Source organism: Giraffa tippelskirchi, chromosome 1 (assembly GCF_054371585.1).
Source record: "Giraffa tippelskirchi isolate mGirTip1 chromosome 1, T2T-mGirTip1v1.2.pri, whole genome shotgun sequence".
Taxonomy (NCBI): Eukaryota; Metazoa; Chordata; class Mammalia; order Artiodactyla; family Giraffidae; genus Giraffa; species Giraffa tippelskirchi.
Window position 1 is genome coordinate 20,601,999 of NC_137275.1, and position 16,130 is coordinate 20,618,128.

General features: G+C 38.8%; 1 protein-coding gene across 5 annotated transcripts in view; it reads right to left on the reverse strand.

Annotated features, from left to right (window-relative positions):
* CFAP299 (cilia and flagella associated protein 299) overlaps positions 1–16,130 on the reverse strand; it is a 638,853-nt gene that overhangs the window by 7,258 nt on the left and 615,465 nt on the right. For all 5 annotated transcript variants that reach the window (XM_081583846.1, XM_081583821.1, XM_081583840.1 and 2 more), the window contains one exon: positions 14,768–14,897. In XM_081583846.1, the coding sequence (XP_081439972.1) occupies positions 14,768–14,897 (130 nt within the window). The remainder of the gene's footprint in view (positions 1–14,767; positions 14,898–16,130) is intronic.

The window sequence follows — 16,130 nt, forward strand, 5'->3', positions numbered from 1 at the left end:
TGGCTCAGATCATGAACTGCTTATTGCCAAATTCAGACTTAAACTGAAGAAAGTAGGGAAAACCACTAGTCCATTCAGGTATGATCTAGATCAAATCCCTTATGAGTATACAGTAGAAGTGACAAATGGATTTAAGGGACTAGATCGGATAGACAGAGTGCCTGATGAACTATGGACAGAGGTTCATGACATTGTACAGGAGACAGGTATTAAGACAATCCCCAGGGAAAAGAAATGCAAAAAAGCAAAATGGCTGTCTGAGGAGGCCTTACAGATAGCTGGGAAGAGAAGAGAAGCGAAAAGCAAAGGAGAAAAGGAAAGATATTCCCATCTGAATGCAGAGTTCCAAAGAATAGCAAGGAGAGATAAGAAAGCCTTCCTCAGTGATCAGTGCAAAGAAATAGAGGAAAACAACAGATTGGGAAAGACTAGAGATCTCTTCAAGAAAATTAGAGATACCAAAGGAACATTTCATGCAAAGATAGACTCAATAAAGGACAGAAATGGTATGGACCTAACAGAAGCAGAAGATATTAAGAAGAGATGGCAAGAATACACAGAAGAACTGTACAAAAAAGATCTTCACGACCCAGATAATCACGATGGTGTGATCACTCATCTAGAGCCAGACATCCTGGAATGTGAAGTCAAGTGGGCCTTAGAAAGCATCACTACGAACAAAGCTAGTGGAGGTGATGGAATTCCAGTTGAGCTATTCCAAATCCTGAAAGATGATGCTGTGAAAGCGCTGTACTCGATATGCTAGCAAATTTGGAAAACTCAGCAGTGGCCACAGGACTGGAAAAGGTCAGTTTTCGTTCCAATCCCAAAGAAAGGCAATGCCAAAGAATGCTCAAACTACCGCACAATTGCACTCATCGCACATGCTAGTAAACTAATGCTCATAATTCTCCAAGTCAGGCTTCAGCAATACGTGAACCGTGAACTTCCAGATGTTCAAGCTGGTTTTAGAAAAGGCAGAGGATCCAAAGATCAAATTGCCAATATCCACTGGATCATCAAAAAAGCAAGAGAGTTCCAGAAAAACATCTATTTCTGCTTTATTAACTATGCCAAAGCCTTTGACTGTGTGGATCACAATAACCTGTGGAAAATTCTGAAAGAGATGGGAATACCAGACCATCTGACCTGTCTCTTGAGAAACCTGTATGCAGGCCAGGAAGCAACAGTTAGAAATGGACATGGAACAACAGACTGGTTCCAAATAGGAAAAGGAGTACGTCAAGGCTGTATATTGTCACCCTGCTTATTTAACTTATGTGCAGAGTACATCATGAGAAACGCTGGGCTGGAAGAAACACAAGCTGGAATTAAGATTGCCGGGAGAAATATCAATAACCTCAGATATGCAGATGACACCACCCTTATGGCAGAAAGTGAAGAAGAACTAAAGAGCCTCTTGATGAAAGTGAAAGAGAAGAGTGAAAAAGTTGGCTTAAAGCTCAACGTTCAGAAAACTAAGATTATGGCATCTGGTCCCATCACTTCATGGCAAATAGATGGGGAAACAGTGGAAACAGTGTCAGACTTTATTTTTTTGGGCTCCAAAACCACTGCTGATGGTGATTGCAGCCATGAAATTAAAAGAGGCTTACTCCTTGGAAGGAAGGTTATGGCCAACCTAGATAGCATATTTAAAAGCAGAGACATTACTTTGCCAACAAAAGTCCGTCTAGTCAAGGCTATGGTTTTTCCAGTGGTCATGTATGGATGTGAGAGTTGGACGGTGAAGAAAGCTGAGCGCCGCAGAATTGATGCTTTTGAACTGTGGTATTGGAGAAGACTCTTGAGAGTCCCTTGGACTGCAAGGAGATCCAATCAATCCTTCCTAAAGGAGATCAATCCTGGGTGTTCATTGCAAGGACTGATGTTGAAGCTGAAACTCCAATACTTTGGCCACCTCATGTGAAGGGTTGAGTCATTGGAAAAGACCCTAATGCTGGGTAAGATTGGGGGCAGGAGGAGAAGGGGACGACAGAGGATGAGATGGTCGGATGGCATCACTGACTCGATGGACATGGGTTTGGGTGGACTCCGGGAGTTGGTGATGGACAGAGAGGCCTGGCGTGCTGCGATTCATGGGGTCGCAAAGAGTCGGACACAACTGAGCGACTGAACTGAACAATAGATAACGAGGGTGCTAGAAATAATCTCACATATACAGCAACAACGATGAACATTGCAGTTGGTTGAGGAAATTTAGCACTTAGAAAACTGACCTCAAATTCACAGCATGTAAGGAGTTGCTGTTAATAAAAGGCTTCTACCTGAAGTCACTGCTAGGTCCTAGGAGAGATGTGACTCCAAGCCAAATATAAAATACAAGTAAAACAAGATATTGGGATAAGATCACCTGTTAAAAATTACTGAAAAAGAATAATTGACCGAACAAAGTAAAAAGACTCTAACCTTATTCAATAAAACCCGAGAAAAATTGTATATTTTAACGTATAACGGAAATCAAAAACTTGTATAAAAGAAACTATCAGTAAAATATTGCCCAGTCTTAGTATGGGAATCTTTTTGAACATAGCAACAATGGGAAGAAATCAGAATGGGACAATAGTTTGGACTATACAAAAATTTAAAATTTGAATGCCAAAAACATTATAAATGTTAAGATAGATATCTAAATTGTAATGCATCTTTAAAATATGACAGCCAAAGGTTTTCTACATTTTATATACAGAATACTTTAAATTTAATTTAAAAAACTACTCAAACTCCATAGAAAATTGGGTAGAGAGCAATAACTAATACAGGAGAGGAAATATAGTACACAACATGCATGTGAAAGAAATGTTCACTCCTGACAACAATCTAAAGTGAAAATTAAAGTGACCTCTAATAAATTTGAACTGTAAGATTAACAAAGTTTCAAAAGTATGCAAAATAGAACATGGTTTTGGGGCAGTTTTAAACAGTTCAGGTATAACTGTAAATTGATATGGTCTAACTGCAATGTGATTTGACAATATCTCTCTAAAGTTTTACAATGTATGGAATGTAAAGTTTTACAATGTAATCTTTTGATTAAGCAATTTCCTTTTTAGGAGTCCATCTTAAAGAAAAAAAATCAGAAACTTGGTTATAGAGAGTTGTTATTTAAACCTAGGGAGAAGAATTTAAATGTCCATGAGTGAGAAATTCTTATATAAACGACAAGTGCTTTATAGGATGGAGTGAAGTGTTAGTCGCTCAGTTGTGTCTGACTCTTTGCACCCTGGGGACTGTAGCCCACCAGGCTCCTCTGTCCATGGAATTTTCCAGGCCAGAATACTGGAGTGGATAGCCTTTCCCTTCTCCAGGGAATTTTCTCAAACCAGAGATCAAATCTGGGTCTCCCGAATTGCAGGCAGATTATTTACATCTGAGTCACCAGTGAAGCTCCTTATGGGATAGAAGATTATTTACACTGTTTTGCGGCTTGATTTTTCCATTCAATAGTGTAAACAAACATCTATCCATACTAGCACAACAAATTCAGTAAATATAGCTTTAACTCACTTTTCGCTAGGGCTTCCCTGATGGCTCAGCTGGTAAAGAATTCGCCTGCAATGTGGGAGATCTGGGTTCAATCCCTGGGTTGGGAAGATCCCATGGAGAAGGAAAAGGTTACCCACTCCAGTATTCTGGCCCAGAGAATTCCATGGACTGTATAGTCCATGGGGTGGCAAACATCGGACTCGACTGAGCGACTTTCACTTTCATTTTCCCTGGTGGCTCAGTGGTAAAGAATTTGCCTGCCATTGCAGGAGATGCAGGTTTGATTCTTGCGTTGGGAAGATCTCCTGGAGGAAGAAATGGCAACCCACTCCAGTACTTCTGCCTGGGAAATTCCATGGACAGAGGAGCCTGGTGGGTCACAAAACAGTTGGACATGACCTAGTGACTAAACAACAATAACAACAATATTACTTCACTGCTATGATGTATCATAAATTATTTAATTATTGCCGTCAGTCATGGACATAGGGATTATTTCTACTTTTTATCTACTGCAATTAGTTTTTTACTTTTTAACAACTACTACTTTTACTAGTTTTAACAATAACTACTTTTTAACAACTTTCACTTTTCTAAGTTGGTACAGCACCAGGAAGAAATATCTGTTTACCTAGCCCAATTCAGTAGCACATTAAACACATTCTCTCATTTAATCATCACAACAACCTTGTGTAAAATAGTTGTTTTTAGCAGATTTAACAGATGAGAAAACGGAGGTAGAGAAGTGGTTCAGAGGAGTTAAGGAATTTACCTTAATCACAAAGCTGATAAAAGTTTAACTTCAACTCATTTTCCCTGTTGGCCCTCTTAAACAGCTTTTCTCTGCCTGAGTCCTAGGAGGTGTTCCCCAGCCTTTCCCACTTGTCCTGTTCTTTTTTCTAGCTCCTTTCAACTGTTCTCAGGCATTTTGGAGAGTCCTAGGTCCTCAGGCCTCAAGCGGAATTCATTAAAAGGCTTAGGCAGGTTTCTGAATATCCTAAAATATTTTTATATTACTCTGTGTATGCCAGCATGTGTGCATTTTCTTTTCTGAGCAAATCTATAAAATGTGTCAGAGTTTTAAAATAAGTTGTGTTTCCTAAAAGGTTAAGAGTCTAGTCTCTGGAGCAGCCTCCTGTGCTTGTGAGGTAGTGTTCTGGGTTACCAAGTTGGGGGCTGCCATTTGTTTCTTTGTCTTATCATGTTTTTTTCTTTTAATCTTGCTTCAGCTTTTTGAGGCAATATACATCATCAAGGCCACTAGTGTGTATGCTGAAGCTCTCCCAGCTAGCAATAACCATTTAGAGGTTATGAGCATGAGATTTTTCTCTCTTGCCAGGAGGCGTGATCACTGTTCACACCATCTTCCACCATATTTCAATATCCTTCAGCCTGCTTTGGGATTTCAGTGCCTCAGAAACTGTAAGTATCTACTGGGGTGGTGAATTGTTAAATAGTCATGACACTTGACTACTCGTTTAGCTGTTAAGACTGAGAAGAAATCACGCTCTCTTTGAATAAACAATAATTCCTTGACTGTGGTCTTGAGCAACAGAGACTATGCCTGACTCCTGTGTTTCTAGCACCTGGCTCTCTGACATTAGTTATCAGGTCTTCGAAATCATGAAGGAAATAATTATTTTGCTCCTATTTAATCCTTTCATTCAGCTAGGAAAGGGAATGTTCCATTCTTTTCCATAGTCCTTGTACTGATTTGTAACACATTTTGTAAAAAAAGTGAGCATGAACTGGGGCTAAAGCTCTCCCTCAAATTTCTCCATTCTCACTTCTCTTTTGGTCTGTATTACTTTTGGCATAATGTTTGATTAGGCTGTCCTTCTAATCAGAAGCTTAACACAGCAAATTTTCTTTGTCATTTATGTTTTATTATATACTTTCCTTTTCACTGCAGTATAAATATATACTTTTCTTTTCACTGCAGATAATGTACTTGGATGGTGAATGGTTGTCATTCACACTTTCATTACTAAGCATTGATATATATATATATATATATATAATTTTAAATTATATATTTAATTTTTTTCTTTCTTCCAGCTCACCTTTTCTGTGCCACACCTTGTATATGAGTTCATTCATATATTGGACAGTTAACAACGATGTACTTATCTCTAGGGGTTGTTTCATAATACTGCATATAAAATTAAAATCAGTTTTCCAGGTCAAAAAGAGGGCATAGCATTTAAGTTTTAGGAGTTTTAATTCATAAAAGCTAATCTCTGTTGTGTAATTTTTAATGTATTCCTCAAGGCCATTGATTTTAGCAGCAGTTTGTTAAGTAAATACTTAATTTATATGTGGTAGACTTCCAGTTCAGGTATACCAGGTGATTGCCCAAGGGGAGAAAACATTTAAAAGCTTCTGAGTATGTGGGTGTTTTAGGGCTATAATCAACCAAACATTCAGTAATTTGGGCAGCAAAACCAGAAAACTGGCAAGGCCTCAGCTTTACTTAATAACTGCAACTGTGCCACAGTTAAAAAGCAGTACTTACAAGAGGCCTCTGAGGAAAACCCAGGAGCCAAAAAAGTGGTGCTGGTGACCCAGTAAGTGTCCCCTGCCCGGTTAATTCAAGGTTGTGTGGAGGTGAGAGAACACTGTTGGAGACTTTCAAGAAAGAAATCATGGCTTCTCTTAAGCCTATTCTGTTCAGTACAGGTTTTTCTTAAAAATGGCCAATAGGAAATGTATCTGGGCCCTGTAAAAAGACAACGTGTAAAATTGAGGACCTTCACTGGGAGGGTGGAACTTCAAGAGAATAAATGCAAACCATCTGCAGAAAGGATGTAGGAATGCTCAGTTCAGTGGGGCCCCCATTTTGAGAAGAGAGTTTTCCAGCCTATGACAGGCTCCATCTGATGTTAACATAGTCAGTGAATTCGGAGGCAGCATTAGGAGGCAATTAACACCTTTCCTAATATAGCAAGTGTGTGGGTGGAGGGTGGCTTGGGAGGAATGGAGCAGAGGGACAGGAACTGTAAGGAGGTATTGCTGCAATGGTCCTCTAAATTAAGAGAACAAACAAGTCACTCCCCCCAAAAACAAAAACATATGTTGTCATTAGAAGTAATTTTTAATTTTAAACCTTGTTCACTTAGATATTCTTTCGCTTATAGAAAAAGAAAGTCAAATTTGACTTTCTGTTTTTCGTGTTTTTTTGGCATCTTGTATCACAGACAATAATGACTATACATTTATTTTTTAAACATAATAAAATACCAAGAACCTAACACCTTGCCCTTGCCCTGGACACCTAGAATCAGCACTCCAAAGCAGGAAAGGACCCCCAGGGTTAACTCCCCTATCAAGGAGAGAAAAGTACCAGAGTGAATTATTCAGGCAATTTTCAACTAAAAATAGCATTAGTGCTACATATGTTTCGAGTGTCTAAGATCCTAAGATATTTTAAAGTCAACCTCAAAAGTTTCCAGGATTATTTTTGGCCTTCCTATTCTTTAGCAAATATTTAATATTCAGTTTATTCATTCCACAGATGTTTACTAAGCACCTACCGTACACTAGCACTGGAGATACAATGGCAAAACGACCAAAAATGGTTTCTGCCCCGCGTTTCTGTGTATGCTTTACAAGTCTTTGTCACGTATGTTTCATGTGAGCCTCTGGACTGACCTACCTGACAAAATGATTCTTGGTGAGGCCATGATAGCAAGAATGGGTATCGTCATCCTCATTCTATCATGATCCAAGTAAGTAAGGAAAAATAGCTGCAATTTATCAATGGAAAGTATCTATTGAGGTCACTGGTATTATGGCAGAAGTTAATCCAGAAGCCTTTGGCGTGTGGTCTGTACTTTCTAATTGGTTCCCGCAAGCTCAGGAATGTGTAATTTAGACTACATAAAATTAAGACTGTTGACTTATAGCTTGCTTTAGAAGAATGAAGTTTGATTACCTTATGGACATATGAAAAGGTGTGTGCCTGCTAAGTTGCTTCAGTTGTGTCCAACTCTTTGTGACCCTATGGACTTTCCTCCTCCAGGGGATCTTCCCAACACAAGGATTGAACCTGTGCCTCTTATGTTCCCTGCATAGTGAAACAATGAGTTGAGTTGAGTTCAGTCGCTCAGTTGTGTTCAACTATTTGCGACCCCATGGACTGCAGCACAGTGCCAGGTCTCCCTGTCCATCACCAACTCCCGGAGTTTACTCAAACTCATGACCACTGAGTCGGTGATGCCATCCAACCATCTCACGCTCTGTTGTCCCCTTCTCCTCCCACCATCAATCTTTCCCAGCATCAGGGTATTTTCCAGTGAGTCAGTTCTTTGCATTAGGTGGCCAAAGTATTGGAGTTTCAGCTTCAGCATCAGCCCTTCCAAAGAATATTCAGGACTGATCTCCTTTAGGATACACTGGCTGGATCTCCTTGCAGTCCAATGGACTCTCAAAAGTCTTCTCCAACACCACAGTTCAAAAGCATCAATTCTTCAGCACTCAGCTTTCCTTATAGTCCAACTCTCACATCCATACATGACCACTGAAAAAACCATGGCTTTGACTAAATGGACCTTTGTTGGCAAAGTAATGTCTCTGCTTTTTAATATGCTGTCTAGGTTGATCATAACTTTTATTCCAAGGAGCAAGTGTCTTTTAATTTCATGGGTGCAGTCACCATCTGCAGTGATTTTGGAGCCCCCCAAAATAAAGTCTGTCACTGTTTCCACTGTTTACCCATCTATTTGCCATGAAGTGATGGGACCAGATGCCATGATCTTAGTTTTCTGAATGTTGAGTTTTAAGCCAACATTTTCACTCTCCTCTTTCACTTTCATCAATAGACTCTTTAGCTCTTCTTCCCTTTCTGCCATAAGGGTGGTGTCATCTGCATATCTGAGGTTATTGATATTTTTCCTGGCAGTCTTCATTCCAGCTCATGCTTTATCCAGTCTGGCATTTCTCATGATGTACTCTGCATATAAGTTAAATAAGCAGGGTGATAATATACAGCCTTGATGCACTCCTATCCCGATTTGAAACCAGTCTGTTGTTTCATGTCCAGTTCTAACTGTTGCTTCTTGACCTGCATAAAGATTTCTCAGAAGGCAGGTAAAGTGGTCTGGTATTCCCATCTCTTTCAGAATTTTCCACAGTTTGTTGTGATACACATTGTCAAAGGCTTTGGCATAGTCAATAAAGCAGAAGTAGACGTTTTTCTAGAACTGTCACTTTTTCGATGATCCAACGGATGTTGGCAATTTGATCTCTGGTTCCTCTGCCTTTTCTAAATCCAGCTTGAACATCTGTAAGTTCTCAGTTCACGTAATGTTGAAGTCTGGCTTGGAGAATTTTGAGCATTGCTTTGCTAGCGTGTGAGATGAGTGCAATTGTGTGGTAGTTTGAGCATTCTTTGGCATTGCCTTTCTTTGGGATTGGAATGAAAACTGACCTTTTCCAGTCCTATGGCCACTGCTGAGTTTTCCATATTTGCTGGCACTGAAACAATAGCTAATAAAATATCACTTTGCTAAAGAGCTTGTATCAAATCAGCTAATCTTTAAGCTTATCAGAGGAGACATTTGAAAATACTCTTGGGCGTATATCTGGAAAAATTGTAACTGGAAAAGATACATGTACCCTAGTGTTCATTGCAGCACTATTCATAATAGTTAAGACATGGAAGCAAGCTTAATATCCATCAACTGATGAATGGATAAAGAAGATGTGGTACATATATCAGTCAGTTCAGTCGTGTCCGACTCCTTGAGACCCCATGGGCTGCAGCACACCAGGCCTCCCTGTCCATCACCAACTCCCGAGCTTGCTCAAACTCATGTCCATCAAGTTGGTGATGCCATCCAACCATCTCATCCTCTGTTGTCCCCTTCTCCTCCTGCCTTCAATCTTTCCCAGAATCGGTCTTTTCCAATGAGTCACAGTCCTTTGCATCAGGTGGCTAAAGTATATATACACACACCTTGGTCTCAACCCTGCTTGCACTTAAGACTTACCTGGGAACTTTTAAAAAGAATGGATGTCCAGGCAGGCCTTCCACCTACACCAATTAAACTAGAACTTTTGCTGATGAGGCCAGGTATCAAATACTATAAAACATTCTGGGTGATTCTGAGGTCTGGTCAATGCTGAGAATGACTCTTTTGCCAAAAGGAGCTCCTCTCCCTTCTCATGCAGCCTCATGCCCCGTGCTTCCATACCTTTCTATGTGAAGTTCCTGCTTACCAGAACACTCTTTCTGCTCTGGTTCTCATGTTTTCATCACACGCATCTTTCAAAATCTGGTTCAGATGCTATTTCTTTCATTAACTTGTTTTTGAATGCCTTGTGAAGTGAAAGTCATTCAGTTGTGTCTGACTCTCTGCAACCCCATGGACTATACAGTGCATGGAATTCTCCAGGCCAGAATACTAGAGTGGGTAGCCTTTTCCTTCTCCAAGGGATCTTCCCAACCCAGAAATTGAACCCAAGTCTCCCGCAATCCAGGCGGATTCTTTACCAGCTGAGCCACAAGGGAAGCCCTTTGAATGCTTTAGGTCCAAAGTAATCTCTGCCTCCTTTGAATTCTTAGAGCATTTTCTTCCCTGTCAGGTCCCTTTCCAGCTTGCCATTTCTGTGCATATTATATTTTTGCACCCACCCACCCACCAGTTAACCTGTAAGCTTTTTTAGGGAAAGAATGCCAACTTTCTGATTCACTTTTTATACCTCACAGTGCCAGTAAACACAGGAAGAGGAGGATGGAAGGAAGAATAAAGAGGTGACAGACTGATTTAAACGACATCCATCCAGCTTATCTTTCTCTCTACTCTTATCGAGCATTAGAACTCTCTCTCTCTCTCCTCAACCACTTTTTCTATATTGATATATTCTTTAAGTTTTGTCTTTTCTTGGATGATCAGGTAGTTGCAGTATTAAAAGCATAACTCAGAAACATTCTAACTACAGTGGGACGCTAGTTCTAGTTCTCTTTGATTGTTATAGTCTCATCTTCTCCAGTCTTTCTCCTTAGTCTGTCCTAATTTATACTCTCTAATCTCCTTAATACATACTTGCATCCTGTTATTTCCCTGCACAAGAGCTTGGGCATATTTCCCCATTTCCCATCAAGTCTAGTCCAAGGTCCTCACCAGTTCTGCATTCAAGGCTTTTCATGATCTTTTCATGCTTAATTCCCATTCCACTCCCTCTCCAGACCAATTCAGCAGCCAGCTTTAACTATTTAGGTCTTCATTTCCTTTGTTTTACATTCATCAACCTTATCTTTGCTAATAGGTTTCATTCTTGGTATCATCTCCATCTCTATGAGTTCAATTCCCAATCATGCTTCAATTTCAATTGAAAGATTACTTCCTCCATTATTCCTTAACAATCGCCAATGCTCGCCCTGCCCTAGATTGAAAGTCATCTCTCCACTGAATCCCCAAAACATTTCTCTTTTTTTTTTTGCAGCGTATCACTTTCTTCCTTAGGTTGCCCTTATATTCTTTACATGCCTGTTTTCCTAAAAATCCTGCAAGCACTTAAAGGGGCAAGTGTTGAACTCTTGCTCATCTTTATGCTCCCTATGGTGTCTCATATTTAAGTTTAAGTTTCATCACTAGTTTCTACTAATAACGAAGTCTGTGACCCTGAGCAAGTCATTTAACCTGTTTGTGTCAATTTGTTCATAAATCAAAAACATATTCTAACAGTCTGAATTTGTGATGGCTTAAATTACATATTCCTGGGACTGCACAAGAACACTTGGAAGCACATACTAAAATAAAGATTCCTGCATAACTTCAACAAAGCCTAAAATTATGGCCACACTGCTAGCTGTTTCCACCAATAAGTTCCCATAATTATTTTTTCTGACTTACTTGGATCATACAGAGTGGTGTGACTGTGCCCTTTCTGGCTGTTACTGCTACCTCAAGCATCAGTGACATAATACACTCCTCACCTTTTTGTTTTTGTGGTTTTTTGCATTTGTGTTTGGAGGGACTCATACATTCAATCATTTATTCCATAAATATTTATTGAGTATCTGTTAACCAGACATTTTTCCAGGTGATGGGTTCTGTTCTCGCATTAGTAAATAGAAGAGGGGAGGGGAAGGGAAAAAAAAAAACTGGTGTAAGTATGGAAGTTTTCTTCCTATTTTAACTATTCTAAACAATCTCTCATTAGTAGATTATGAAACTTTTAGACCACCTATGTTAGGCTAAGACTCAAAGCAAACTCTTTCATGGTTAATGCTTCCACAAAGCAAAAGGAAAATTCCTTTTTTTTTCTTTATTTGTGCAGATGATGCAGGGGAGTGAGTACAAAGTGTGTCCACTCAATCCTTCTAAAGATAATACACTGGAAACATTTTGGTGGGTGTGAATCACTCAGACAAGCATTCTTCACTCAGAAATAGAAACTGGCCTTATTTGTTCCAGATGTTATACAGCTGCAGGGAAGTTAAAGCCAGTGGTCCTGTTTTCAATGCAACCAAACTCTTATTGCATTTGGAATTTCTTAACCAATGAACTCATGTTACTTGTTCTAAGACCTGCACGATTTCCTTTTTTCCACTCTTTCCATTTACAAACAGCTCTGTTTCAAGGGAACCACACTTCAGAATTAATGAGTCTACATCTGTGTTGTACAAAGGAAACACATCCTGTTTACCACTGTCTCCACCTTTCATTTATCTCAACCTCTTTAATTTCAGGCATAAAATATCACCAAGAGAGTGCTTGAAGGAAAGGAAAAGGAGGGTTGAGTTGTATGGTTCTTAATATTTTATAGCTCTTTAAAGATGGAATTCTGAGATGTTCACCTTAGGAAGAATTTCAAGCAGAATCATTAGGGAGGATATTGCGTATAAAGATGTAACTCAAATTGCTCTTTGTAGTTTGAAAACCTTGACTTGTTAGCGTGTTTCTTGACTTGCCTGTAGGTCTTTGAGAGCTGCTGCATTGATGTATGAAATATAAAAGGATTGTGGCTCTTTGAAGACGGTAAATAAGTTAAGAGATTAAGTAGGTGATATACAGGCTAATTTTATATCTAGCCCATAAAAATGAAAATATACGTGTTACATTTTGTTTGAGAACACTTGTGTCTGGGACACAGAGTACCAGATCTTGAGATTATTGTTTTTACAGAGAAAACTTTTTCAAATTGTGGTTCATGGACAATCTACAGCAGAATCACACGGGCAGCTTATGAAAATATGTACTTCTAAGGCCCAGTTGAGTCAGAATCTCTGCAAATTGGGCCTGGGGAGCTAGAGGGACTCCAGAGATCAGAAAACAACAACACAGTCTCATCTTCCAGCTATGAGCAGCAAAGCCTGGAGAAGTTAAGTGAATTTCTCAAAACCATGAAGCCAGTTAATAATCAAATAAAGGCCCAGAATTTTGTTTATTAATGCTAAGACCAACATTCTTTTCCAGTTAGTTTTTATCCTTCAAAAATATAAAAAAATAGAATTTAAAGAAACTTAAGTGCCCAAATAGGGGTTTCCTAGGTGTCTCAGTGGTAAAGTATCCACCTGCCAATGCAGGGGACACAGGAGACGGTAGTTTGATTCCAGGGTCAGGAAGATCTCCTGGAAGAGAAAATGGCAACCCACTACAGTATTTTTGCCTGAAAAATTCCATGGACAGAGGAACCTGGTGGGCTATAGTCCATAGAATTGCAAAGAGTTGGATATGACTGAGCAACTGAGCAACTACCCAAATATCACTGGATGTCTCACTTAAAAATTCTTTTATAATATATTTTATGAATGTGTTCATTGCTCAGTTGTGCCCAACTCTTTGCAACTCCATGAACTGCAGCCTTCCAGGGTCCTCTGTCCATGGAATTCTCCAGGCAAGAATACTGGAGTGGGTAGCCATTCCCTTCTCCAGGGGATCTTCCCAACCCAGGGATTGAACCCAGGTTTCCTACACTGCAGGCAGATTCTTTTATTGTCTGAGACACCAGGAAGACCAATATGCTTTATATGTGTATAATATAATATATAATAATATACTTCTATTATTAATTAAACAATTCCTTATTCATTCTCCAAGCTTTTGGAAGTACCTTTCCTTCAGACTCACCATGAATCTTTTGAGTTATAATTAAAATCTCCCAGGAAAAAGAGGAAAATGTTATGTTTCATGAATTATTGTAAGTTTTTGAAATTTCATGATTGATTATTGTGGAAATGAGTGTTTATTAATTAAAGCTATTCAAACCATTCAAGTAGCAGTTTGGATTCAATAATGATTCTTCAAAGACATACACAAAAACTATAATTGATAGCATACATTCTTGGTATATGTATATGGCATAGCTTAAAATCGAGCCTTAAAATAGTCTGTGTGATGCCATTCAAAACTGATTCAAAAACTTGTTCCACACATATTAGTAATGCTATTAATCATTTTATATGTTTTCTTATGTATGTAGTTTAGCCTACAAAAAGGAAAAGACTCTGTGAATGCTATTAATTAAGTTTTCTATAATTTGCCTCAAGTGATAGTGTGCTGACACTCATTTGGGGCTTCCCGGGTGGCTCAGATGGTAAAGAATCTGCCTGCAATGTGGGAGACCTGGATTCAATCCCTAGGTTGGAAAGATCCCCTGGAGAAGGGAATGGATTCCCACTCCAGTATTCTTGCCTGGAGAATCCTATGGACAGAGGAGCCTGGCAGGCTATAGTCCACAGGGTGGCAAAGAGTCAGACATGACTGAGCACCTTTCATTTTCACTTTCTGACACCCACTTATGAGTAAAGAGGCACTACCAGAGACAAGATGTGCACGTCTACTTCTCTGCTATTCATAAGTGAATGCTCATAAATGCGTTGAAGACAATATTGTTTTCAGTGTTAGTCACATATAAAAAAAGGATATTAGAATTCTGGGTATGTATGTGAGATGAGAGTCTCTCTTCTGTAAATGACTCATCACTGAATTCAGTGACTAGACTCCACAGAATCAGAGCAAATGGATGTGAAGTCCACTGGTTCTCTGACCTAATTCTGCTGCCAGGCAGAGAGGAGTGTTCCCACATGTGAGTTCCATTTAAATTCCCCCCCAATTCTTCCCTGTTGATTTCTGATAATTTATTAAGTTTTGAAGTTTTTTTCTTTCTTTAAGGATAGTAGACACTTGTTTCCACATAGCTTTTCATTTATAAATTAAAAAAAAACACTTAAGGTTAATTATTTAATAATTTTTGAGTGACGGTAGAGATAAAATAAAATATGAAGAGATTCATAAATGTAAAAGAGATGTACCTTAGGGTCCACATTGAGAATTTTTCTGTCTCTTTTGTATTTGAAAAGTAAGCCTTCTGGATTATCGGCAATCACTTGGTAGTTGGGAGTTGAATTCGAAACAGCAATATGACTGTCCCAGTTGTAAAAACTATAAAAATAAATATTTATTAGGAATTAATATGCATAATGAACTAAATGGACAAATATATTCCAGACAATATTTGGGGCAGCTCAGCTTCAAGATAAATGGGTAAGATCACAGTCTGTAGAACCATGCAGACCACAAGTGTGATTAAAATTCTTGCACAAAAGATTAGACTGGGTTCTCAATCATTCAGATACATATTTATGACATTTTGCATGATTTCCTGGTCTGGACACTCTAAGATCTAGGGTCTATTCCAGTATTATATTCCCAGGAAGAAGAAGATTGATGTAATTTAAGGCTATTTCTTCTAGCTCAGACTCTTAAGGTTATTGAGTATTCAGGGTATTAAATAAGAGACTGTTTACTGGAAGCAAAAGTAGGCTAAGTCACCTCTTTTCATTCAAAATCAATTAATTTGTTTCTTTAAGGCTCTATTTTTCAATGATATGTTTCCCAGGCAGTAAGAAAACTACTTGAATTTGAGAGGTGACCACAGGTCAGGTATGATGTGATGTATTCTACAACAACATCCATATGAAACTGCTCTTACTTCACAGACAAGGCAAGGATATTAGAGGAGTTCAACAAGTATAGCTAACATCCTAAATCTAATATTTCAACCCAGATCTATGTGTTTCAGAGCAAACACATACTCTTTCTACCACTCAGAATTGCCTGTTCAACACTTTCTTTGGATGGTCTTCTATGGAAACTTGGTATTTTTTCCATGTCTTATTTTATATCTATTTGTCAATACAAATATAATGCTGTTATGTGAGTTAGAAGCATCCTCAACATACTTATTTTTACATGTCTTACTCCCATTTACACATTTCTAATATTATGTTTGCTTTTAAAATGACAGCTGTAAAGATAAGACATGTATAGCTCACAGCCCAGTATGCCTCTCAAATATTTGTAATATTTATTTTTAATCATTTCCCCCTTATCCTATTTCTGGGTTGTTTTGCCTTCTATTGCTGCTCTTCTTCATTTTGAAGGAGTAGATTTCATTGATTAAAGTCACTCTGAACTACATTGTTTTCTGAGGTATCAACTTTTTGCTATTACCTGAAAATGTGATATGTTTACCTTCAAATATTTTAATATTCAAAAACTGATTGCATAGTTCAGTTCAGTTTAGTCGCTGAGTCGTGTCTGACTGCGACCCCATGAACCACAGCACGCCAGGCCTCCCTGTCCATCACCAACTCCCAGAGGCCACCCAAATCC